This window comes from Varanus komodoensis, unplaced genomic scaffold, assembly GCF_004798865.1.
Source record: "Varanus komodoensis strain SLA01 unplaced genomic scaffold, ASM479886v1 scaffold29_1, whole genome shotgun sequence".
NCBI lineage: Eukaryota > Metazoa > Chordata > Lepidosauria > Squamata > Varanidae > Varanus > Varanus komodoensis.
This window is the reverse complement of record NW_025335759.1, coordinates 1,363,022-1,388,995: the sequence shown is the minus strand read 5'-3', so window position 1 is coordinate 1,388,995 and position 25,974 is coordinate 1,363,022. Positions and strand designations below refer to the sequence as shown.

The 25,974-nt window shown below is 43.2% G+C and overlaps 2 protein-coding genes across 2 annotated transcripts in view; both read right to left on the bottom strand.

Moving 5' to 3' along the window:
• DYRK1B (dual specificity tyrosine phosphorylation regulated kinase 1B) overlaps positions 1-11,689 on the bottom strand; it is a 33,305-nt gene extending 21,616 nt beyond the window's left edge. The window contains exon 1 of the mRNA XM_044434872.1: positions 11,555-11,689. The gene's annotated coding sequence lies outside the window, so the exon portion shown is untranslated. The remainder of the gene's footprint in view (positions 1-11,554) is intronic.
• Positions 11,690-14,133: 2,444 nt separating this feature from the next.
• On the bottom strand, positions 14,134-25,653 carry FBL (fibrillarin). Its single transcript, XM_044435220.1, has 9 exons — positions 25,578-25,653; positions 25,289-25,387; positions 22,780-22,941; positions 19,409-19,503; positions 18,224-18,394; positions 17,220-17,352; positions 15,593-15,705; positions 15,247-15,392; positions 14,134-14,520 (listed from the first exon to the last, which is right to left on the bottom strand). The coding sequence occupies exons 1-9, from the start codon at positions 25,585-25,587 to the stop codon at positions 14,496-14,498; spliced, it is 954 nt and encodes a 317-aa protein (XP_044291155.1). The 5' UTR covers positions 25,588-25,653; the 3' UTR covers positions 14,134-14,495.
• Positions 25,654-25,974: the final 321 nt, after the last annotated feature.

Below are 25,974 nucleotides of genomic sequence, written 5' to 3'. Positions count from 1 at the left end.
CACACATATGTGAAAGTAATGCCTCCAATTAAAATGAGGCAAAGGTACAAGATAGGTGGCAGGAAAAGAGCTTAGCTGAAATATCGCATTGGTCATAACAGCAAAACTTCAAGGTCCAGCCATGGAAGGGATGTTTTAGATCTTTAGTTCCATTCCTGGCCTCTGGAAAATGTCCTATACCTTAAAAATTCTGGGCAAATGCACACTCTATCCTTTCTTTGGAAGCCTGCAACAAATCAGATCCCATAACCTCTCCAAGGAGATTATTTCACTGCTGCATTGTTGCTACCATCAGGATTCTTCTCCTCTCCCTGTTAATATGCTTTTAACCCAAACTTCGTTGATTTGGACAAGTAATACTTTTCCTTCTTCCAGAATCTTTGTACACTGACAGAGCATCCCTTAGTCTTGCCCTCATGACTCATATTCCTATTCCTTTGACTTTTCCTCATATGATTAGCATAGTAGCTTTCCAATGAGTTATTTCTAGCATGTCAACAAGTTTTTTTTTTTTAATCTAGAACTCATAAGCAACACAGTATCTCTAAGATCCTACAAGGGCAAATTAATACAATTAGTTTGTAATACAATGCTAGTTTTTACTGTCTCTTGCCAGCATAACCTTGCTTGACCTTATTAACCCATAGACACTGAATGGCTGATTTGTGTAAGTTAATACTTCAAAGCATTTTCAGAAACCAAATTAAAGTGAAACATTTCCAATCCCAGTGCTCCTTCGTCTTCTGACACAAGAGATCATTGCAGCCCAGAAAACTTCAGGTGGGAAAGTTCAGGACAGCATATTTGACAGATGCAAATAAAAGAGATGAAATCTTTTCACTTCCTTTGTTTTGCTGCCTGGACTTTCTGTTCAGCTTCTGGAGCCTTAAAAGATCTCCTGGGACTATCAGAGCTCTATTTAGGGTAGATTCAGATTTTCCTCAAAATCTTCCATAGTGTTCCACCTGTACCTTTGCTAAAGTACTCTGAATATTTGTCACATCACCTACCAAGATCTGGAGGAAGTGTTCTCATGCCACAAGAGTCTACTGGCTGTAACCACACAGGGACTACCTCTGCCATGTAGCAAAAGGAGCTTTTTTTTTGGGGGGGGGATGGGACACAATTTATCTGGAGCTGAAAGTTCGTTCCTTCAGCTGTTTGATCAACTGTAACCTTCTCTATTCCCAGTTAAAAAGCCACAGCAAAGGTTTCAGTGGTCTCTGCAGATGGCACAAAATCTCTCTCTCTTATTGCCTATTATATTCCAGGTAGCAGCCAGCTATTAGCACTCCCATTTGCTCTGTGGCTCTTTGCTGTGCTGATCCCCTTGTCAGCTTGCAGTGTACTGCAGAAGGAGTCTTGGAAAGCCAAGTATTCAAGACAACTCATGCAAACAACCCAAAATTGCAAGGGAAGTCAAGAAACCCTGGTATAGGAGCTGTGTTCCGAGAATTAATGTTTAAAAGAGGTTCTAGGACAGGTTCTTCCTGCCTTATGCAATCAGCTTTCCGGATGAGAAGAGGCACCTTTGGGAGTGATGCCGCCACTGCCATCTTTTCTCACTGGTTACATAAGGGGAAATACCCCAGCTCCATCCCAAGTTCTCTCAATGGTGAACAATTCCCCTTGGAGAATTCTCGCTAGCTGCCCTTTTGCTGGTCAGAGCTCTTGGTGCCTGTTGCTATGGTAGGTACACATGACCAGAGCAGCCTTATTCAGGATCTTGGCTCTTGATGCTTACCTTACACCTATGACATTGGAGTCAAAGAAGACAAATGGTTATAAAGACCTACACTCATGCTATGCTTAGCCCTCTGCATTGGTCCTCTCACTGCTGCAATCCCAGAAGGGGGAAGGGCAGGAGCATAAAGGCATGCTGACTGAAAGGGAAGGGCTTCTATCATGCAGCCTGAGACTGACCAGCAAAGATGTGTGCTAGAGGCAGGTCTCTCAACTAGGCCTCCCAAAGGGATGGGAAGAGAGGAAACCATTGGTGCTGCTTCTGGGATCTGTCACAACCAGGTTCATATAACAAGACAATTTCTTGTAATTGTCCAAAACTATAAAACATATTACAAAAAGAGTGACTGCTTTAAAGACAGCAGCACAACACATCGGTGTGAGGGGATAAGAGGAAGTTAATGCCGAGACAAGTTAAATGATTGCAATTTATCACTAACTGCTAAAGCCAGAAGAATCCCAACTTCTAATTTCAGACTGTCATGGGTTGCCCCATGATTTCTGAACATGTCAGCATTGTCAGCTCTGCTGCAGCAATGGCTTGCTGATGGAACTGTATAGTAATAAGTGCCCAGTCTCTACACAAGGAGAATGTACAACAAGCTTTTTGAGATTGCATGTGTCCCTTGCCAGTGCTGTTTCTTGCTGTGCAGGGGCGGGGGGAGCAGATTGGGGAAGGGGCGGGTGCAGAAGCATGTTACTGGCTCTCTTTGCAGCAGAGGAAGGGAAAAAAAGGCTAAGAAGCTGTTATTTCCACACATGCAAGGCTACCTAGGGGAGTTTTATTCTGACAGCCCACCCTGGCATTGTACATCATTGGCACAAGGCCAAGCCTACACTCTGCTTCCAGGCCACAGGCTACACATTAACCCTCTGCTTGGTCCCTGTTCTGCCCTGCAGATTTCCACCAGGCAGCAAATTCAATCCCCGCCTCTTCACTTGCTTCTGTGCAGTGGTGCCTCTGCCATGGCAACAAGCTTCTCATTGGAGAACCGGAGCTGCCGGAGAGCCAATGGGAAGCCAGGCGGTGTTGCTAGGTTCTCCGGGATGCAATGGGCTGATTATGCCCAAACAAAGCAAGAAAGAGGAGAAGGCGAGAGTCTCCAAAAATACCTCGGTAAAGAACTGGCTCTCCTTCCAGGAACAGGGGCTAGAAATAACCTGCAAAGGGAGACCCAGCAACAACAGGGCTCATGGTGTTGGCAAGATGCCACAGCCACTCACCGCAGCCGTGATCTCTCCTGCTCAGTGACTCTTAGAGCCAGCTGGGTACAAAATTCTCCCCCTGCCCAGAATCCCAAGAGGCGCTTGAGTTGTGTTTCATATCTGTCGCCTTCTTTCAGTGAAACAGGCAAGACTAAAAGCTCCCTGCTTGGCCACAATGCCCTAGCTGTGCTGGCTTCCTCATGTGCCAGCCAAAGGGCACCCAGTGAGGCTCACAGCCACAATTCTGACCAGATAAGAGGTGCTGGAGACTTTCAGAGATTTAAGAAAAATATATGGGTCAGAAGCACCTGGACCTTCAACCACAACTCAGTTGAGCTGCATGACCGACAGTCAAAAAATATTACCCTATATAACACAGACTTTACTAACTAAAAGCTGAAGAAGTGAGCTGGTAGACTTTCCTTTAAGTTAAAGTCTGGACCAAGCTGAGGGTATATGCTCCAGGCCTGCACTTATTTGTTAAAACAGTTCTGTCCTGCCTCCAATATCCAGTCCCTGTTTTATGAATCTGGAGACCCATCACAAACTACTGATGGTGTAGAAATGCCCAAAGAAGGTCAGGCAAATGAATCTGTAACTAGGTCTCTCAGATCACCCAAAAACTTAAGGCAAAAACTGAAACCTTTGCAGAAAAATTCTAAGGGCATATGAAATTCAGTGGAAGGATGCCAAGTTCTTGCTTGCCTTTAGAAAAAGACAAGTCTATGATTCATGTCAGAAAACCAGACAGATTGTTACCAACTAGGAGATTTTTAGATGCTACCTTCACCTTAAAACACCAAGAAACATTCTGTTTGGCAACATATTATCTTTAAAAAGAAATCTATTCCATGCTCCACAGGAACTCTCCCTTGCTGAACTTTAACAATTGAACATGTAAAGCAGTCCTGAACATCAGAGGGGATAGACAGTGGTCATAACTTTACAACACTGAAGCTAACCCTGTGCAACACAGTTAAACTTAAAGTAGACACAAAATACTGCTAAAATGATTATAAATCACTCATGTTTAAATCTAAAGACACGAGAATAAAGTATGCATAGGAGCCTTATAATAACACTGAACTGAAAAGGTTTGAAAAGTAGCCACCACTGCCATGAATATATGAAATGTAAATATTTCAGGAGAAAAGACTATGCAAAATAAAACAAATTAAAAACTAAACATATGAAACTGTCACAAACACAAATCAAGAGAACACAACACAGAACGGTCAAAGCCAAGAAAACAAGGCTCTTTTGAAAAGTATATCTTACATATTTCAATGGAATGTACTTCCAAGTGCGCTTAAGATAGCAGCCTAATGTTGAAATCATATGCACACATACTTGGAAGCAAGTTTCCATTAAGTCTATGAGACATACTTTGAAGTAAGATGTAGGATATACAGAGATGATTCAGAACACAGTCACACAGATTGCTAAAGAAAGTGATCATTGCAGGCTTCAGATTGTGAAGAGCTTCAGAGCAGACAAGAATTCTTAATGCACAAAGATAAATATTACAGTCCTGGACATGGAAATACCATATAGCAGCAAACCTGTAAATCAAGGATGTAAAACCTCTGGTCTATGGGCCAGATCTGGCTTATCAGATTGGCCTGAAGGGCCTCAAATAAAGCTGTTCCTAGAAGCAGCAAAAATTAAAATACTTAAGCCTACAATTATTGCCAGCTTTCTTGCTTAGCATAGTACATGGAAAGCTCAGATCGTGCACACAGAACATAGACTAAGGCAGGAGAAAAGTATGTAGCTGTAATACATGGATTATGGATTAATTTACTAACCATATTTGAGTGGGATCTTGCCTCATTGCATGGACCTTGAGAAGACATGGTTAAACTAAACTGTGGTTTCTCATGACAGAAACAACCCTATTCAAACTTCAGCTTGCATGTCCCACTCCCTTCTCTAGCACAATCAGGAGGAAGAAATTAGAAGTTTCTGATTTTGTTCTAGATTAACCACAATTTAGTGTACTATCCAAGCCCTAAAGTGTGGCAAATCTTAATTATGGCTTGTTGAAACAAACCAGTGTTATAGCCCTTGATTTAAATTGGTTTGCTTTAAACAAATCACAGTTTAACTAGTTTGTCAAATTTAGAAGACATGACAAGCTGCAGTTAAGCTAAAGAAACAAAATCTTGCAAATTCTCCTTTGTGGATGAGCTAGGAGACAGAGGAAAAAAATGTGACTCCAAGGCTTGTATAGGATGGTTGTTACAATACACCATGGTTTACTGCGTCATTTGAGTACAGCAATATGTTTTAATTGACCAGTGTCCTCCCGCAGCCTTGAACAATCTAAAGGTTGAGCTTCTGCTCTACTATGAATTTGGCTAACCTTTTAAAACTTTGGTATATGGCTGACCACCACTACATTTGGTTTACGTTCCACACGCCTGTGCTATGGTAAAATCTTGCCTGAAATCTTCTCAACACTCTCTGGTTTTAGTATTATGCAAAGGGGCAAATCTCCTTCTATACATGCATTTCTAATCTAGCTGCTATTTCTTTCTGAGCAAAGGGGAGATAATCTTTTTAGCCTTTGCTCATCTAGAACTGTTTCAGGGCTACACATAGTATTCCAGATGCAGATACACTGGTTGGTTATACTGGATCACCCTGCTATTTTTTGGATTCTCTTCTAGTTTGACCTGAAAAATTTCTCTGCCTTTCCGTCAATTACAGAGCACTCACTTGGCATTTTTAGGGATGACCTTCATGTCTCTCCCAATGTCTTTACTTAATTCAGAACGACCAAATTAATTAAGGCAACCAAAACCTGAATTTGCTGGTTGCTTTTGAAATGCTGAAAATGGCCTACTCTTAGTACCTGAATTCCAAAGCCAATTATATAAACTTAGTATTTTGCCTGTTAATACAAAGTTAAGGTTATAGGTGATTGTAATATTTATTTTCCTATTCTGTTTAAAATACTGTGAAATTAATTTTAAGCTATAATACTCTGAGGTTATACTAAGCTCCTAAGACCTAAAAAAATGACAGCATAGCCTTAAATTCATACTTTTCCTACATTAGGAAACTCAATTTTTCTTCTGGGTTAGTCAGTGATGAAATCAGGGTTGGCCATTTTGGTCTTTATCTATGCTGGTTTAGGATGCTAGAACTGAAACATCACAAGGAAGCCAGTCAGCAGAGAACACTAATTGACTGAAGTGTCTTCTCAACCTGCTCATGTGCTGGAGTCCCTTTAAAGACAAGTCACATAGGACTTTCACCCTTTCCACCAATAATCTATTCTCACAAGCAATCTCCCTCCTCAAATTAAGTTTCCTGCCTTCTTATAATACTCAACTATGAAAAAGCTTCAAATGTAAGGGTATAATCAAAAGGTATAGGGAAAGAATGTATAACAACATAATCTTTTGGGGATTTGGGGATTGAAAGTTGGATACATGAAGGGGCAGAAAGAATGAATTATTCTTCACAGTATTCAGGTATAAGGGGAGTGTTTCAGGAAGGAGTGCAGGTCAATGGCAAGTCAAGCATAGAAGCATTTCACGGTATCTAATAATACCTACATAATGTGGGGTAAAAAATTTTTGGAGATGGATAAGGCTTTTTCCTCCCAGGATTCTTATAGCAAGTTTGTGCCAACTATGTTCCATCTGATACCTTCCAGTTTTTCAACTTTTGGCTAAAAAAATCCCTCTATCACCACACACATACTACATTTCAGAACAAACACAGTGATGTGAAAATGTTGTAACCCTTCAGGCAGAAACAGGATCTAGTGGCTTAAGTTATTTGAGAAAAGAATGAGAAGGATATTTAGCCAAATAGTAACAAGATGCAGATAGCCATGACCATGAAGACCTGAAAAGTCTAAGGGTGCTGCTTTGGAACTGTTTACTGGTGTCATATATACTCCTAACCCTGCAGTATCCAGACTGCTCATCTGCCCTGTAGACTTGCTGGTTCACAGCCATAGTTTAAAAAAATAGAATAGGATTTTCTCAAACCATGGTTTCTACTCATAACAGGTACCTTTTTTGTGAGCATTAAATGCTTAGTAAGTTATTTATGGCTTGGCCACTATTCACCATAACATACAAGCTACTTCCTACAAAATGACTGCATACAGAGTTTCAACAAATATGCAAACCATAACACCACTAACATCTTTCTTCTGTTTTTGGATTTTCTACAACTGCTCTTTTGTCAAATTAAAACAATACTGATGCAGCATTTAAAACTACATTATTAGGATAACCATCCAACTAACAGTTGTGTATTTACTAACATCTAGGAAAAATAAAATAGCCCATCTGACTATTGATGCAAAGCCCCTACCTGAGTTTTGCAAAAACTCTGTAAAGCCTCTACCTGAGTCTTAAGATGTTTAGGAAACCTTTCTGACAAGACATGCAACCAATTAGTTCTATATCAGCACTGATGTCAATCATAGTGGTCTTGTTCATACTTGTGCTTAAGAGAAGGCAAGAAATTTTCAAACAAATAGGTCATGTCTTAATCTCAACTTTAAGAGGTGAAATCTAAGAGTTGTGTGATCACATACCCTACCGCATTTTTTAGAAGAATGAAAATGTTAGACATAGATGAAGCCCTGTTCGTCATCTAAGTTACATGTCTTGCAGCGTAGTGACCATCTAACTGGTTTTGAAATTCTGTAATGTAGGTGGCTGCAACTCAGCCATATTACATACAACTCACTGGAGGAAACTGGAGTTTTGATGTCTGTACCAGGCTAGTGTATCTTGCCTATGAAAAACCATGTTTTAATAGCTCCCATTAACTTGCTCCCTTTTCCAGTTTGTTCTAAAAAGAAAGCTATATTACTTTGTTGTATCAAAGAAGGAAAAATTTTGGAACAAAGCTGTATCAGATGAAGTTGGTTCTCACCTTCAAAATTTCTCATTGTACTAAATTTATTTTAAAGCAGCAGCAGATCCAATATGAATCTGCAACATGTGACTTAGCTTGTTTGAAGCATACAACTAATAAGCTAAATTACTTATACTTACAGCCACTTTTTGTGGTGTACCTGCTCTTGGTTTGGGGCACACAATGATCTGGATCTTGAGTCGGTCTACAAATAACACCATCTTGTGATGGAGGAATGAGATGGTTTTTGGTTCTTTAGCTCTGTGGCTCTATAAAAACATGTTTCTTCACTGTTTAAAATACTTTTCAACAGTATCCTATGCAAAATTATTAATACCTCTGCATCCATATTGGAAACACCCATTTAATAATCCAAGAATCAAACTTTGTTTTTTTGTTTTTTTTGCAGTACAGTTATGTTTAGTTGTACACAGCAATCATGTACTTTGCCAAGATTACAATAGTTTGCCTTTTCTTCTTTGCTGTCATTTCCAAGTGAGTACCGAAATACTAGTAGTTCCTAAGCAGTAGTTCCTAACCTTCTTCTGTACTAGAAAGGTTTATGAAATCATCCAGTTCTGTCATGAAATATCTTCCCAATCCTTATCTGTGCTGACTACAGTTATCAACATGTTATCTACAAATGTCATGGTATCAATAAAAAACCACAGGAAGTGCCTCTAAGCATAATAACCTTTGCATGTCCTCTATAGCAATTTCACTTCTGTCACTGTATAAAGGTAAGCTGAACTTTTACTCAAAGTGTGAAAGAACAAGCAAATCAAATCACAATCCTTCCCGCTTTTTATCTGCATGCTGTGGAGAAGAAATCTTGTATCTGATCATTGCAGGCAGATAAGAAGTGAAGCACCCATCTTCTCATCTTCCTCAGCCAAAATTGACCATCTCAGAATGCATTTTATCCCAAAGCTGGTACTGTATGCAACATAAACTGAACACTTGGTTCTTCCCTCTAGGCAACAGGAGTGTGCAACTTTTGAATCACTGGCCCTCTCCCTAATGGTTTCCATGGGTTTTCCTAGTTTTCATTCATTCCTGGCTTCAGGATGGCAACAGAGATTGGCAAGACCAAAATGAAGACATACAGAAAATCATGCACAGCTAGCACTTACGTGCTGCATACACACTGAGGCCATATGCCTCGTAGAAGCTGAACAAGTAGAATGACCAAGTGCATTCCCTACCAGAGATCAGAGACTAGGAACTGATGTAAGTCAATTGGAAGTTTATTCCTATTTGCTCCAGAATTAGTTGAAACCAGTACAGGTTCTCAGTGATGTGGACCAAAATGTAGCCCAGCAAAAGACAGCCGCATTCTAAATTCAAAGCAGGTGTTCAAAGATTCAACCAGGCAACAGGCTATTAAAAATACAATAGTAATTTAACCTAAAACCAGTATTTATTATATACTTTCAAAGAATCAGGAGCAAAAGTTTGAGGACAAAAATCTTTTGCTCAAAATAAGGGGAATTGCAAGGGTTGCATAAGATATCCACCTAAGCACATCCCCATTTGACTTCCACTGTCAGATCCAACTAAGGCACAGTTGGGTATGCAACTAAGCACCAATATCAGCACCTACAACTTCTGACCCAACAAACATTTGCATTACTCAACTTCCATTGAACAATATGGAGGTTTTCAGAGAAGAACAATTAATGAACATATTAAATGCTGGTTATTTATTTATTTAAAGACTGAATGAAATAGCGACAGGTACCAAAATATGCACAGACAGAACTGGTTTAGCAAACCACCAAGAATCTCAGTTTACATAGCTTAGAGTTGGCATGAAGCAAGTTCACTGCCATATATTACTTTCTTGAAACATCTGGATCATAAAAGCAACTCTCTGTCTAGATTAAGGAGTTAGAGAAATATCATCATAGAAAATAGATAACATATGGAGAAATTTTTAGTTCTTCAGCATTGCTGTGAATGTACAAAAATTCTTAGGCTTACTCAGAAATGAGTTAGTCTTTGTTCTATGGGGCCTACCTCTAGGTATGCATATATAAAAGAATGAAGTTAGGAAGAAAGCCCCAAAAAACACAATATTTTTTTCCTAAGCATTTGCTGTATAGATGTTAAGTTCTTGATATCAGCACAATCCTGAAACATGATGGAATATGTTCGGTGGAATATGTGTACTGTCAAAACAAATGGCTTTTCCACTATCAGCACCACAGTTGTCATAAATGATATAACTGCAACTTATTACTGAAATTATTTATGATGACATTTAGGATTTTAACAAAGAACTGTAGAGAAAAAATTGATAAATATTTAAAATAAAATATAAATGATAACATTATATTAGAATAATTAGTGCTGAGGAAAAGGTAGCAACTTTTGTGAATCCATTTTGAGCTGGGGGAAAATGGAAAAGCCATGGTACATATTGGGATGGGAACAATTTATAAAGACTATATAATCTAGGTAGATTTCTTCAGAAAAAGGAGGATGAAAGGAACATGATGCAATACCACTAGATACCACAAATTTAAATGGTCACAACATGATTGAGATAATAAATTGACTTCCTTAGAGTGCTGCCCTCCCAAAGCCCACCTCCTAGTTAAATCTGTGGCAAAGCTACCTCTGCTTTTAAGGTCCAGGCTTACATAACACACATCTTCATTCAAGAAGCTTCCAATGAAAAATTGTGCACGTTAAGGCAATGTTTGCCTGCTTTATTGATTTTGGGGAATGGGGGACTTTATCTGGCCTAAGGCTAGAAAGGCTAATTATCACTGACTGTACAAACGATTGTTACAGAGTTGTATATGGAACTGAGTGTGCATAAAGAACAGAGGGACATTAAATTGGCAGAACCTGTGCAAGCAATTTTAAGTACACAGCAGTCTACTTAGGCAACGCACATTTCCACATCCCAAATCCCCAAGAGGTACAAGGGAAAAAATGGAGGAAAATTCCCGCCCCCGCTGCCAATTTCGTGGTACCTTTAAGGATGACTGGATTTATTGAAGCCAGAGCTTTAACAGTATATTTAATATCAACTATTTAAAGTCACAACAATAATAGGATTATTTATGAAGTCCCTCCGAAAAAGTGGGCCAAGGCCACAATAAATCTGCTCCTCTTGGAAAAGGGGCAAGGTTCTCTTTTTCAAGGCGGCAGGGGCGGCGGCGGCAGGGGGGCTTTGCTGCAAAATACTATCACGATGTAAGGAGGTGGGGGGAGATGGTTGCTGGATGGACAACCATCCACCAACAGCAGCGCTCGGAAAAGAAAGATGTGAACTCAATACAGCGGGTCGGGCCTATTAAAACGGAGAAGAGAGACGGATGGCTGCAATGCGAGGGCAGAACTTTTGGGGGAAGGAAGTGGGAGAAAAGGCGGTGGCGGAGGAGAATCAGGGTGGGGTCGGGCGGTGGGGAGGGGATAAGGGCGGGGGCGGGGCGGCACGAACGGGAGGACGAGCGGGGTCCCGCCCGAGGCGAAGCCGGAGAGCCGGCCAGGGGCGGGGCCTGACGAGAGAGTCCGGCTCTCTGAGCGAATCTGCCCTCCGCAGCCGAGATGGGATGTGGAGGAAGGCGGGAAGGATTGGACCGGAGGAAGAAGGTGCGACGGCGCCTCCTCTCCCACTCCCTCTCCCTGGGAAGGGCCCGCAGGCGGGCGAGCGGGCAGGCGGTCGATCGGATAGGGAGCGGCAGCCGGGCGGGTCTCTTACCTGAGGAGGCGGCTGCGGCCCGCGGTGTGTTTCAAAGCTGGGGCTGAGGAGAAGAAGAAGAAGCGCGCTGGGGGCGGGGCGCGGCAGGCGGGCGGGTTGCGCCCCCACCCCCAGCGCAAGGGGCGTTCTCCGGCGGCTGCTCCGGCGCCGGGATTTCCCAGTAATGCAACAAAAAATGGCGACCACAACAAACCGCCTCCGCTGCCGCCGTCAAGCGCATGCGCCCCGCCGGCGTGGCCACGTGAGGCAGCGGGCCGGGAGGGCTAGAGGGAGGGGGGAAGGAATGGAGCGCACCTCACGGAGAACGTGCCTTCCTTTCTCGCACCGCTCCCTTCTTCCCTAGCGGGTCGGCGCATGCGCAGGAGTTTGCGGCCTGCGCGCGCCCTCTCCCTCCTCCCGTCTTTCACATCCCTTTTTGAGAGTGGTATCTACGAAACCTACTTAATACAGAATTGGATGGTAGAATGATGGACTGTACTACTGTAGACCAGATGCGGGGGGTGGTGGAAGGTGGCCTTGCTACGGTTTCGAATGCCTCCCACGCTTGGAACGGGGCGAGAGGAACCCTCACACTGCGACCTGGCCATTTCTCCCTGAAACGCTGAAAATAAAGCCTACACTCCAGGCTGCTACAAGACAATTCTGTAGTTCAAGAAAATAACACCTGCATTTGGCATATAATTCCATTAGTTTACTGTCTAGCAACTGCACTGATAACTAATTGGGGAGTAGCTGACAAGGAAAAGACCGCTGCCCAAGATCCTAGGTTAAAGTCAACCTCTGCAGAAAGTGGAAGCCAGATACTCAGGACAAGACAATGAATGGTTTGCAACCTCCCCTCTTCACCCTTTAGTGGGTTATAGATCCAACTGCTGCGGGGTTTGCATTCTTAGATTTTTCATGCCCTTTGCACATTTTACACAGTGCTTGCTCCATGTAATACACCAAGCAGATATTGCTGATAAGTGCATCCAAATTACTAAGGGTTGTTTACCTGACAACCAGTTTAGTAACAGAAGAAAAGCTACAAGCATAATTGCTCTCATTATGTTACTTCAGGCCCACACTCACAATAGCTGTTGCAGCACACAAGGAAGAGACTCTAGGGAGCTCAGCTGCTTTAAACAAGTACATCAAGACAGCAGCCCCCACATACAACAGCAGATGGTACGGAAGAACAAAGATTTTTCAGGCCTGGTCCCATCCAGAGATGGATATAATTTGATTTGCTACTAATTTCTCCAACTCAATTTAACACAATAATCATAGAATTTAACACACAGGGACTGCATAAGTCCATATAAACCTATCCACAAAGGTCAGTCCCAACATCATCTCAGACCCAATGAAAAACATGGCTTTTTCAGGGGTGGTTGTCATACAGTTCTGGAATTCATTCCTTCAAGACCCATCAATCTACTCCCTATTTTTAAGCATGTTCTCAAATGTTTCTAAAGCATGTTCTGAAAAGGTTTTATAATAGATTTTGCTGGATGAGTTATTCCTTTTGGTAATGCCTTATTTATGCAATGTTCTTATGAAGTACCTAATTAACATTACTTCCCGAACTTTAAAAAAATAGTGGTGCTGCTGATATAGCACATTTTAGGCTGTAAGCTTCTTTTGGCTCTTAGGCAATCACTTGATGACCAGTGCTGCAGAAGATCTAATCCTTTACTGTGTAGTATGGGCAAGTGGATAGGGAGGTATTTTTCTCCTCAGAAACTGTAAGCTGGGGTTATCCCATGAAGCTGATTGCCCTTAATCTCCCACCAGAGAAGTACTTCACACAGCACATCATTAAGAACTATGGGATTCATTTCCACCAGTTGTAGTGATGGCTACCAGTCTGAATGGTTTTTGTATGGAATGAAGGCACACTCATGAAGGTGAAGGCTACCAATGACTATATGATGATAATTTCATTATCAGAGGTAGTATGACTACATCTAGTGGTTTCTGGAAAACATGACCAGGAGAGTGCGACTACATTCATGTCTTACTTGTGGGTGCCCAACAGGTAGTGCACTGGCCACTATTGCAAATGCTGGATGAGACGGACTTTTAGTTTGACACTTTCTTTTAAAAAAAAGAACTCAAAGTTGCTTACATGATTCTCTTCCTCCTGTTCTCAGTCTTATTCCCACAACCACCCTCTGAGGTAGGTTGGGCTAAGCGTCTGTGATTGGCCCAAAGTCACCCAGTTGGCTCCATGGCTGCGCAGGGACAATCTGCCATTCTGTTGCTTTATGGTTGCTTTATTTTAATATTTCATAATACTTTAAGATGCCCAGAGAATGTTACTATTGGGCAGCATATACATTAAAGAAATAAAATAAGATGTATAGTCAGGCAGGAGCTGAGAACCTAGTGATGAGAAGTCCAGGTTTTGCTCTTCCACCTCCACCACCTCTCCATAATCACCTGCTTGTTCATCTGCTTTCCCTTTTCCCCAGACAAAGGTGCTGGTGAGAAGGAGCAGTGGATGCCACTTTCTACCTGCTCCCTGGCTCTCTGCCTGTTGGACGAGCAAACAGGAGCAATGATTTCAAAAAAAGGATAAGGAGCAATAGCAGTTGTTGACAATGGTAATGAGAAAGTCAATTTATTAAGGGCATCTTGACCAATGACCTTCAAAAATGTGAAACTGGCACTGCATAGAAATATAGGGCTCTTCGTTAAGTCTGTCCTTGCTAATTATACGCAAGCAGCCCCTCTTTTCCAAGCCCATAAAAAAACCCCTCAATACATGACTGATTTTAATAAAAAAATATGCACAACTGAGAATGCTATAGAATATGGATGCAGGAAAGCATCTCTACACAAAAGCTTGGCCCGTAGGAAACCAGGGCGCACCTGTAGAAAGTCCTGACTCAAAGTGGCAAGAGAATCCACTCTGACCTAAATCACCACCAGAAGGAAGACTAGCTGGTTCTGCTCTTTATTTCTTCTGTTTAGGTGGTGGCCTGTAAAGAAAAAAGCAGAGTGTTAACTGAAGCGGGACTAAACAAAGCTGCCCATCAATCATGCTATGCTATGGAATTTACCATGCACAATATAGTTCCGTATGTTCAGACTGAATATTCAGTTATTTTGCAAGCATCCCGTGTCAGTCTGCCTGTGGGAGTTTAAACCAAGTTATAGCCATTTCATGGGAATGGAAATTTCATTTCATGGGAACATTTCATGTTCCCGGATATGTTAACAGCACACAGTAAGATATAGAAATGTGCTGTTCCCAGAAGGCTACTTGCAGTTAACACAGCAGACAAAGTCAGGTAACACAGGATGGCTCCAACAGAAGAACCAACATTATCAGAAATCCAAAGAACCCATTTCTATAATAGACTATCTGGGACCTACAGAAATTAAATGGTTACAAGACATTCTGGAGCCAGGAGAAGAACATGGCCTTGGGGGGACACCAAAAGTGCCAGACTGGCATCCTTCAATGATTGGATTTAGCCACTGAGCCCAGGGTTCTAGATCTAGCCATGATTCAGACTGCGTAACTACTGTTTCTTGGTCAGAACTGGGGGAAATCTATACAAAATCCTGCCAAAACCTCAAGCCCACTGCTGCTTCTTGAGGGTAGCAAGTGAATAGCAGTGACTCCTATTTAACTGTATTCGACCTGCCTCCAGGCACACACACGTCCACCCAGATACCAGCATCCCCAGGTTTGTCCATACCTGTATGTGCCAACCACTACAGCGTGATCTCGCTCATAGGGCTCCAAAGTTAACTGCTCCTGGGGTTTCATGTTCTCCTGCTGCATCTTCTTCACCTCTGATGCAAAGACTGCTTCTGGGGCTGCTGTTGAATCGATGCAGTTGGCCTGGAGGGGAAAGAGGAGGAGATTTTGTCAGACAGTCCAGCACCCGACACACAGGTTTGTCTAGGGTGGGACAACAGCTGAACTGTGCCAGTGTCAGTGATCCAAAGATGCCACCCCAGCAACACTTCAAAGTGACCCTCTTGCTCCAATCTCATACCAGCTGGAAAAATATGCCTGAGAGTCACCAAAGTAGACATTACCTTGATGGAGATCACAAAATGGCCACCGTTTTTCAAGAAATTGTGTGCATTTAAAGCCACAATACGCGACTGGTCAGGTTGAGCCACATCTGCAAATATCACATCCACCATACCTGCAAGGAAGGAGGAGTGGGAAAGGACAGCATAATTGGAAACTGCTCTGTAAATTTTATCATTTCCCTTCTTCAACGTAAAATGATTTAGCAAAACCGAAGGGATGTCTTGGGATTGACAGCTGCAAGACATTGTGATGAGGAGTTAAGTGTAAACAGTTCTCAGGGTCCAGCACAGGGATTCAGTGCAACTAGAAAGGCAACAGGTACTTGCTGGGCTTAATTGTTGTAAGCCGCCCCGAGGCCTCGGCAAGGGGCGGCATAGAAATGTATGTATGTATGTATGTATAAATAGCGGTGAGAAGCCCGTAGAGTCTCAGGGAAGGCATGAGATCACCAGCTACCGATCCTGGGAATTCCTTGCTTCATATCCTTGAGACAAGAAAATTCCCACACCCTTTTGCTGAAGTTAACTGGGGTAAGCTGGGCCTTCTCTCAGCCTCCATCCCTTTTCTCCCAGGAAGTGGGGCTAGCTTTTGAAAGCTTCTGAAACAAAGAGAGGAACTGTATACTATCTTGGCAAGGGGCATTGTTCTTTGGCTTTCTGTGAATGCCAACAATGCATAAGTTGCCTGGGCAATCGGCACCTCAGTTATATCCTGTTGAATCAGAAAGCATTGCCACAACTGGAGAAACGTCTTTTGCTCATTTATTAATGCATTTGTATTTCACCACTATACAATTCAATAAATGTTTATCATCTTTCACAGTTTCATTTCCAAAAATTGAGGTTTCTTGGCTGGACCAAGCCCCTGGTATTAAAACAAGGACCCAGACCTGCAAGATTGGTCCCTGCCCTTTTGAGATGAAGAATCCACATTCTTTTAAGGGAGCTTCCCCAAGCCCAGGTAACTTGGATGATAACTTCCATTATCCCTGGACTTGCTGGCTGAGGGTTGTATTTTAAATATCTGAAAGCCACAACGTTATTTATCCCTTTCCTCCTTGAGCAGGGGGAAGGCAGAGGTGTATTCTTCTAAGGTGGGGCTGGCAGAAAGTAGTTTTCTATCTGTTTGAATCATCCGAAGATCCCACCTGCATGGCTGAACATCAGGAATGCTGGGAGTTGAAGTCCCAAACAACTGGAGATCTACTTTCTCTCTACCCATATTCTAAGATGGGTGGATAATCTCAGGTCTACAAGGAATATGCAGCCCTTCTGTAGATCTAATCTGGCCCTCCAAAGATTCTGAACCTCAATTATGCACTGTTTGGTAGTTTCCTGACTTCTGTAAAGTTCTTTCCCCATTCCTGCATGTTTAAATGTTTCTACGAAGCTTTTGGCACTGGCAGTAAGAGTTTTAGGCTACGGCATGGTGGTATTTTTGTATTACCCCTTTTATCTTCGGCCCTACCTTCCCTGTAATGTGCCACCCTCCAAAGCTTATCTTGAATCTGGCTCTAGGGCTGAAAGAGCCCCTCTTGCTGCCCACCTTAAGGGATTCCCAGTTCAGTCAGCACACAGAGAGGCTATTATTTATCTGTGCCGGTTTAAAGCTTCACATACATCTTACCAAGCAACATGCGGTATTTGTGTGGGTGCCGTGCATCCTCAATGACAGGGATGATGTTGGTCCGTTTTTTTGCCACGTTAATGAGGTCACGGCCTGAACGATGGGAAAACTCCACAGCGTACACAAGGCCTTCCTGTTGGACAAGAAGCAAAGTGAGCCAGTGGCTTGTCCACAAGGGCACGCAGTGGTCAAGAAAAGGAGGAAGCTTTTGCAATTGCAGGGCCATGGCTGTAACCGTGGATTTATTTCAGATGCTCCAAAACATGTCTAAAGAATAATCTTTGAAGAGCAGCACTCAGTGATTCTACTGGGTATGAGAATGGTCCAATACCATGTGGCAGGGAAGGCTGGAGGGTCACATGAGCCCCCTGCAGTTGCTCTTCCTCCTCACTACTGCATCCCGCTCCTTCACCCAGCTCTTGTTTTGGCCCAAACCATGGTGGTGGTGGTGAGCAGTAGATGCCACTGCTTGTCAAGCAAACAACGGGTAGCAACACAGAGAGGAAAAATACCAGCTGGCACTGATGGTGGTAGGAGAGAGGGTTCATTGTAGGTGTCTTGTGCAAGGGTATTCTAAACCCTGGAACCAGCATGGAGAGAGAGGAGGGGATGAATGGCTGCTTGGGATACCAATACTTTGGCAGCCCCACACCCAAAACAATCCTTTACTCCCAGTTCTGAAGCTGGAGATGTGTGTGTGGATTGTCCCATATGGAATGATGCTTAGAGACAGCTCTGAACTCCGGCAGACATTCAATGTGAGGAAGAACTAGATCATACTGTTCACGCAATCTAGCTTGGTGATTGATTGATTGATTTAGAGAACTTCTATGCTGCCCCATTCACCGAAGCCAAATTGATTGAGGTCAGTTAAACTAGGGGAATCTGTTAAACCAACGAGCAATGCTTTATCTGGAGTAGAGGCACTGTGAGGCAGCAGCCAGAGTACCTTAACATCCACTCAAAACTATAGACCCAGTTTCGGGCACCAGAAAACACCTTACCGGCCCAACAATGTCTGAGACGTGAGACACCGTTGTCCCTGATGCTGCGCCCAGGTACAGCACTTTGGCTCCTGGTTTGATGTGGATCTGGTCAATGCCCCCCAGGATGGCAGCAGCCAGCTTAGAGCGGAAGGGGTTCCAGGCACGGTATTCCACCTTGGTTTCACCATCCTGAAGAAGGGGAAGCAAGACAACCTGGATTGAGACTTACCAAGTGAGGCTGAGGGGGAAGGAGTACTCCCCCTTTGCATGTGCTCCTCCATCTGGCTCATCTTTTTACATTTACAAGCAATTCTCAGCCTCTGCCCACGTCCTCACATTCTGCAACCTGGTGCCCTTTAGCTATGTCAGACCAAAAATCCATTCATCCCAGCTGGCAGCTGCCAATAATCATGGGCAAGCTCTATCATGGAAAGCCACTGATCAGAATGCAGGCAACCTGGGGTAACCTTCGCCAACCTGGTGGCCTCCAGACGTGCCAAACTGCAATTCTCATCAGGCCCAGACAGCAAGGTCGATAGACCATGGCTTATATCATTCTTCCCTAAAACAAGTGGAAACCACCAGATCTGAGGAGGTTAAGACAGTGTGATGCTTTATGGAACAGCTGTTTGACTCTACACAGGCAGTAGTTTCAACCCGCATCATAAGAAAAGTACCTAAGCTTAGCAGTGAAGACCTGCTTAACTGGCAGAAAGTTCACTCTCCAGCTAAGACAACCAGGTAACAGTTAAGTCCCTTACTTGAAGGAGGCTTCTAGTTGTACTCACTTGAATGTAAAAACCTCCATGCGGCCAGGAGCCCTACTCAATCAGGTTTCCTGATCACACACAAATTTCCGCTCCCATTCAAGTGAGCACAATCAGAAGCCTCTTCAGGCCTTTCTGTTCAATGTGGGGGAGTCCAGAACCCAAATCTGGGAATGTTGGGTTGGGAACAGAACTGGCACACACACCCCCATCCCTCTTGCACTTGTCCCTTTGTCCCTCAAGCTTACCCAAACTCAGTGCCCTCTAGAAGTTTTAGAGTACAACACCCATCGTCCATGCTGTCAGAGCTGATGGGAACTGAAGCCCAACACATCTGGAGGGCACTAGGTTGAAGAAGGCTGTTGTAGTCCATTCAGGCATGCTTCTCTTCCCCCTCACCAGCTTATGCTTCCCTAAAGAATCATCTGTTACCCACCTCCACAGAAATTCTCTTCTCTCCATACACAGACTCGCCAGGTACCAGGTTCCGCGTGACCAGGGCATCTTCTTTTCCTCGGCAGATGAAAACACCTAAGGATACAACACATTTATACGAATGAAATGCTTCACCTTAGTAAGGATTTAAGCATTCCAGGCTTTGGCCTGCAATGAATACCCTTAGCATTCCTAGCATTTCTTTGCAAACACAATTTAGGCAGGTTTTAGGGTTTGGCTCAGAGAGGTGTACTTATTTCCCTGTTGAAAACTATTCACTGATGTAACACTACTACTGTCCAACAGGAAACCTAATCACTTATCCAATTATATGTGTATGTATTCTGAAAGAACTCCAAAGGACTCACTTCCAGGTAAAGACTGCTGCTAGTTTGTATTAATGACAGTCCATGAGTTAAACAACCTGTGAGCTACTAGGGACAAAAAGTGGTGCTGTGTAGAGCACGACAGCCACTTCTGCTTTCAGTCAGCAACTGATCGTCAACCAGGTCACATCATGGCAACTGTAGGCTGAGTATCATGTGCTAAACTACCTTGAAGTTAACAAAAATCCATGGTTAACTCCTAAAGAACATTGCACTCTCGGTTCTCATAGCCTGTTCATCGACCCATGACCTAGTTGATTTTAGACTGCTGATTAAAAGTAGAAGCAGCAGTCTTCCAGGAGGCAACAGTCCTACTCAGCCAAAACAACCATAGGAGGTTATGTGCAAACCAGTTCTGACAAGGGAGACCTCCCTTAATATCAATATCTCATGTGTACTTTAAACAGTTATAAGTGTGCAATTCTACACGTTTCAACAGAAGAAACCCTCCAAGTAGCATAACACTGCACTCTGAGTTTCTCTGCAGATTTATCAACAGGCCAAAGAGAAACTCAAAAAGCAAGTAGTATTTTGTAAGAAGCAAAGTTCTCTTTAAAAATCCCCTTCATGTTGACAGCTTAGAAATTCCAGTTCTCAAGAATTTAACCAATGTAATTTTGAACTTAAAAATGTGAAAATGGGGGAGGGATTGAAGCATCCAATTATTCCCCAAAGTTTTCAAAAATCCCTGGGGAAAAATCGTTCTCACCCTTCCCTACCTCCATTTTCCCTAACCCCACTCCACAGGCCTTCACACATCTAATTGAATGTTTTGGTTGTTTGCATTAAGCAATAAATGACCATTAATTTAAGCAAATAGAATTCTGTACGTAGAGTAATATAGGAGGGATGAAGTCCTGAGAAACACAACTGTCTTCCCTACACATAAATAGAAATGCAGCGGGCCTCTTCAAGAGGGACAGACTATCCCCTTCCTGTCAGCCCCCAGCAGGCTAATAATCATCATTACAAGCCAGTAACTTTTGTTGGCTTATCAGAAGGCTAGCTTAATCAAGCCTGTCAGAGCAGGAAACCCATTAAAGGGGTCAGGCTCAAGAGACCATTGAAATTGTTCTCTACAGGAACATCCTCCAGTTCTACCCCACCCTGACAAAACCTTTCTGTGCAACATCATTAAAACATGCTTTTGTTCAGCATCTCAAGTTGGTCTGTTGGTAGTTCTGACACTACAGCTTCCATCAGATTTCCCCTCTTTTAATAATACTACTTATCTGAAGGTAGCAGGTATGCTTATGATCAGGTTAGGATACTTTAGGCAGAGACACAAGAATGATTCCTGAACATTGGCCCCTGATTTTGGGGTCCTTTCATTTAGCTGGCCCACATTCAGACAAGACAAGCCTTCTGGCTTTACATAGGACTCTGTGTTTTACAAACTCTGTTTACAGAGAACCACATGGCCCCACAATGCAAAATTTCTGCTATCATTCAACAAAATAATGGATTTAGCAATGCTTTTAATCAGGGATGGGAAACTTCCAGCCTACCTGACCCCCCATTTGGCAATTAGACTTAGAAATATATCCCCATGAATTGGACCACCCTGACCAAGTTAGATTGCTTAAGGAGGGTGCAAAGATTTAAAGTGCTATAGGTGTGTTCCTTTAAATGTTAGTAAGTTTCAGAAGGGGGTGAGTAAAAGAGCAAGGTGAATGAGTGAGCTGATTGGTGGTGACTGTGTATAGATACTATCAGTCAGTCATCTGCAGAATATGAAGATGTAGCTATCTCATCAGAATCCCATAGAGTACTGTGAAAAGCATTTAAGAGTCTAAAGAAGGAATTAACATAGAAACATAGAGAGTCAGAAGGGGTCTCCCGGGCCATCTAGTCGGACCCCCAACTCCAGCCGGCTCTGCTCACAACATTTCCACCACGTGCATGTCCAGCCTATCTTTGAAAACCCTCACTGATGGGGCCTCAACGACCTCCTGTGGAAGCCCACAGGAAGTGCTTCCTGGCATCTTAAGAGGACATATTAGTGACTAGGAATAGCCAAACCTAATATTGACAAGTATTCTAAGGGTGTGAGAAGTAGAAGCTGACAGAAACCTGAGTGCAGAAGTGAAAGAATAAACTGAGATAATAAAATACACTGGACAAAGTACACTCAGGAGAGCAAGGAGAATCTGTGAGTGAGAAGGATCTGTGAGTTTGTGAAGGAAAAGAGTAAGATACCTCAGTTATTATACATTGTTTTATTAAACAAGGAAATAAGTTACTGAATATCTTGAAACCAAAATGCTTATTTTAAAAATAAAGTTTTATTTTGTTGATTGTTGACTCAAGAGTCTAGGCTGTTTGAATACCACTGTCTCATCCTTGAAACCACATAGTCCAACAAAGGAGCCTTATAGATTGAGCACAACATTGAGGGAGAGATTAATAAATAAGATTTGGAATTAAATTCCTGGTGGAAATGTCACATACTAAAAGAAAGGGAAGTATCAACAAGTTAAAGACACATCATATCCAAAAAAAATATGTACCTGTGACAGAGGGAATTTTGAGGAGCAATTCTTAGTTGTGAAAACTACATACATACATATGAATGTATGTATGTAGTTTTGGCTTCACCCACTGCTAGCATGCAGCAATCTCCTTCCTTCTAGGTTACTCAGGTGGAAATGGGTACTTGGGCCAAGTTTTCCCTATCTCTCTAGGTATCTGTTTACAGCACTTCCATGCACAAATATGATACAGTGTGTAGAATTTCACCAGTGGTCCCCAACATGTTAATTTCTATTAATTTCAGGCTGCAGCTAAATGGCTAGGCTAAGTTGCCTTCCAAATATACTTTAAATGCCGCACCTCTACTGTGTCCTATACCAGGCATAGACAATAAGAAATGCATCTTCTGCCATCCTCTGGACATCCACAGTTCTACTTTTTTCAGCTTTAGAGCTGCTTTGCACAGAATCAACTGTTTCCCTTCAATAAGGCCCACTAGATGAGCAAGACTTACCTTCATGCCTGTGGGGCTCTACCGTCACCTTTTTGCCTCCTTTGAAGCCACCCCGTCCTCCTCGGCCACCTCCTCCTCTGCCGCCTCGGAAGCTGCCGCCTCCTCTGCCGCCTCGGAAGCCACCACCTCCTCCTCTACCACCAGGCGACTTAAATCCACCTCCTGTGGGTGAAAGGACAGTGCATACCCTATTTAGAAGCATGCCATGCCACAGGCCTGGCAGATTTCCTCATTCAAAGGCCTCACATTGTAGCTTGTATGAATCTCGGGTTTAAGGCCCAGTTATTCCAGCTGTTTACAAGAGCTGAGCAGGGCTGCCAAATACAGAAGATTTTGCAGGGTATTCAGTCATAGGGTCATCCTAAGTCAGAGACAATTTGATGGCACATAAACTGTAGCTCCAATAGTTTCCCCAAATGAGTTTCCCTGACAACACCACTGTGATGTCTGCTAATCAAGGTCATGAGCTATGCAAAAGTGAATGCAAAGTGGAGAAAAGAGGCCGGCCAAACAAGATGGAGAAAAGGAAGCAGAAAAGGCAAAGGAGTGAATTGCTGCTGAGAAGACAAGAGAAAGCAGCAAAATGAAGGGGAAAGAGAGAAGCAAATAAAGCAGCAAAACTGAGCAGCAGAGGCCAACAACAGTTCAAGAAATTGTAAAAGCAACCCTGCACTTTGTGATGAACAGTTTAGGACTGGAGTTGCGCATTCATTTCCATAGTTGTGTTACTTGCTTAGGGACTTATGTTGTTCATTGTGACAACCAAGGCTAAATTAGTATTTTAAATATATTTGGTTAATCTCCACCCAACCTAATTCGGACTACAAAACATTATAGGACCAGAGTTACTACCACACAAAAGTTTCAGTGCTTGGTCTGCAAGGGCCAAAGTGGACCCAATAGTTAGTTCAGTTATCCCTGCGAATACTGCCATATCCTTTGAACTATACCCTCCCCCCACGATAACAACATAGCTTCTCAATAGAAACTGCTGTGTATTACCAAGCCCATTATTTTTCAGTGAACTTAAAAGACACAATAACTTCTATTTTCATTCATTATCTGTAACAAGGGGCATGCATATAAATCAAACTCTGCCTAATTCTGTCTGAAGCAAAGATAAAATATTGTGATATGAAGGATTTGTGTGCTCCCCTTTTGAGAGACAAATAGGATAGATGAGATTGCCTTGTCAGAAAGTGCAATTTGCAGTAAACTTGAGAAGAACAGGTACCTCTTCAGGCTAATTATGAGTTTAGAGTGGCATGTATGAGTAGATGAACTAGATAGGAGTTTTAAAAACTAATAGTATTTGTGGACAGAACTACAAGGCTTCTCTACAAGGAAGCCTGAAGAACACAAAAGAAATTTTTGCACTCCATGTACTCAGACTCAGTGAAAACAATGACACTAAACTCTATCAATATTGTTATAAATACTTCAACCCAAATTAATTGACAATAACAGGACATAGAAAGACCCAGGTGTTTCATTTCCCCATGACTCCATTGCTAGCCACAAGTGAGCATTCAAGTCCCAAAAAGGAAAAAGGGGAGAGAAAGGAAGGATACTAGACAGGAATTCGGTTTATACATCTGACCAAGAAGGCCATAAATCATGAAAGCTTCTATCGGAACATCTTTAAGTGTTTCATCTGATAAATACATATGGTTATCCCTCTGCATTAAGTTCCAAAATGAAATGCATGCTATGCTCATAAATAAGGGTTCAGATTTACATCACATGGAGTGTGTGATGACTCCTCTGCAGAAGGGACAAGCTTCAACACCCCAACCCTCTCAGTGTTCAGAGGAAAGTAGGGATTGTCTTGACTGTTGTTCTGCAACCACTACAGTTTGTCAACTATAAATGGGGGGGGGGGGGAGCACTGCATGGCTGCAACATTACCCTCAAGAAAATAAAAAAGCACCCAGAATACTGCTGGGCCACAACACCCACAGTACCTACAGAACCCAGATCATGAGGGGAAGCTTGGTCAGCATAAAATTGAAATTAATAATATTCATTCATTTTTATCCCGTCCTATACCAATTGTCTCTGGGCGGCTTACAATGCGATAAACAAACAATAAATACAGCAATCAATAACAATAATAAGTAGGCACAATACTTGGGTACACAGTTTTTTGCTGGCTTTGGTAGTCTAGTCAAACCATGTCTATAAACGTGTACTAAAGTACATAGATCTTCACGCAGCAGCACTTGTGGTACAGTAGCAGAGCCAGGGTGGTACTGGACCGGAGCGCAGGCCATCTAGGATCTATTCCTCCCCCAGTATCAAGCTCTCTGGGCCGGTCACTAGGTCCCAGTCTAGTCTACCTCACAGGGCTATCGTGAGGATAACACAACTGTCTAGGGCCTTTTGCAAGAGGAAAAAATGGCAAACTGGCTCATAATGATAATAAATACACGCGACTATCCCACCCTTGAAAAGGCAACATGCTTGTAGTTAAAATACAAACAGCGCGAAGTGGGAAAAAGTAACTCACCTCGACCTCCTCGAAAGCCTCCTCGACCACCGCGATCTCCAAAGCCGCCACGGCCTCCACGATCCCCAAAGCCACCGCGTCCTCCACGGGGGCTAAAGCCTGCAGAAACAGGCACACAGAGCCCAATAAACCCGGGTCAGCAGAAGATTCAGGCAACCACGTGCCACAGTCCGCCCGCCCGCCCGCCCGCCCGGCCACTTTCCCCACGAGCTCCCACCGACACGCGGCATAGAGCAGAGACGGCCGAGAGAAGCCGCACTCTCCGAACCGCGTGTCCCACCACCCTTACCGGGCCGCATGACTGGAGAAAACAAACGCGCAAGTTCTCCACCACGCGCTTCAAACTCCGGCACAGGAAACCGAAGCGCGCGGCACGCGACGCCGCAGGCGCACCGGAAGTACGAAACGCCGGGTCAGGGAAATGGTCAGAGCGCGAGGACTTCTGGGAAATTGAGTTTGCGAAACGCTGCGTCCAAGTAGGGGCCGGGCCTTGCCTGTAGGCCTGCGTTTCGCCGTTTTCCTGCGCTTCTGATGTTTTCCCCTAAGATAGTCAAGGACGTCCCGCTTCATCTTTAAATTGGTATTTACATTTGTGGTAGAAGGATGCCGAGACATTTGCTGACCGAGGAGCAGCACCATATAGTGCTCCCCCAAATGCCCCCCTCCACGTTCCATGATGCTAAAAA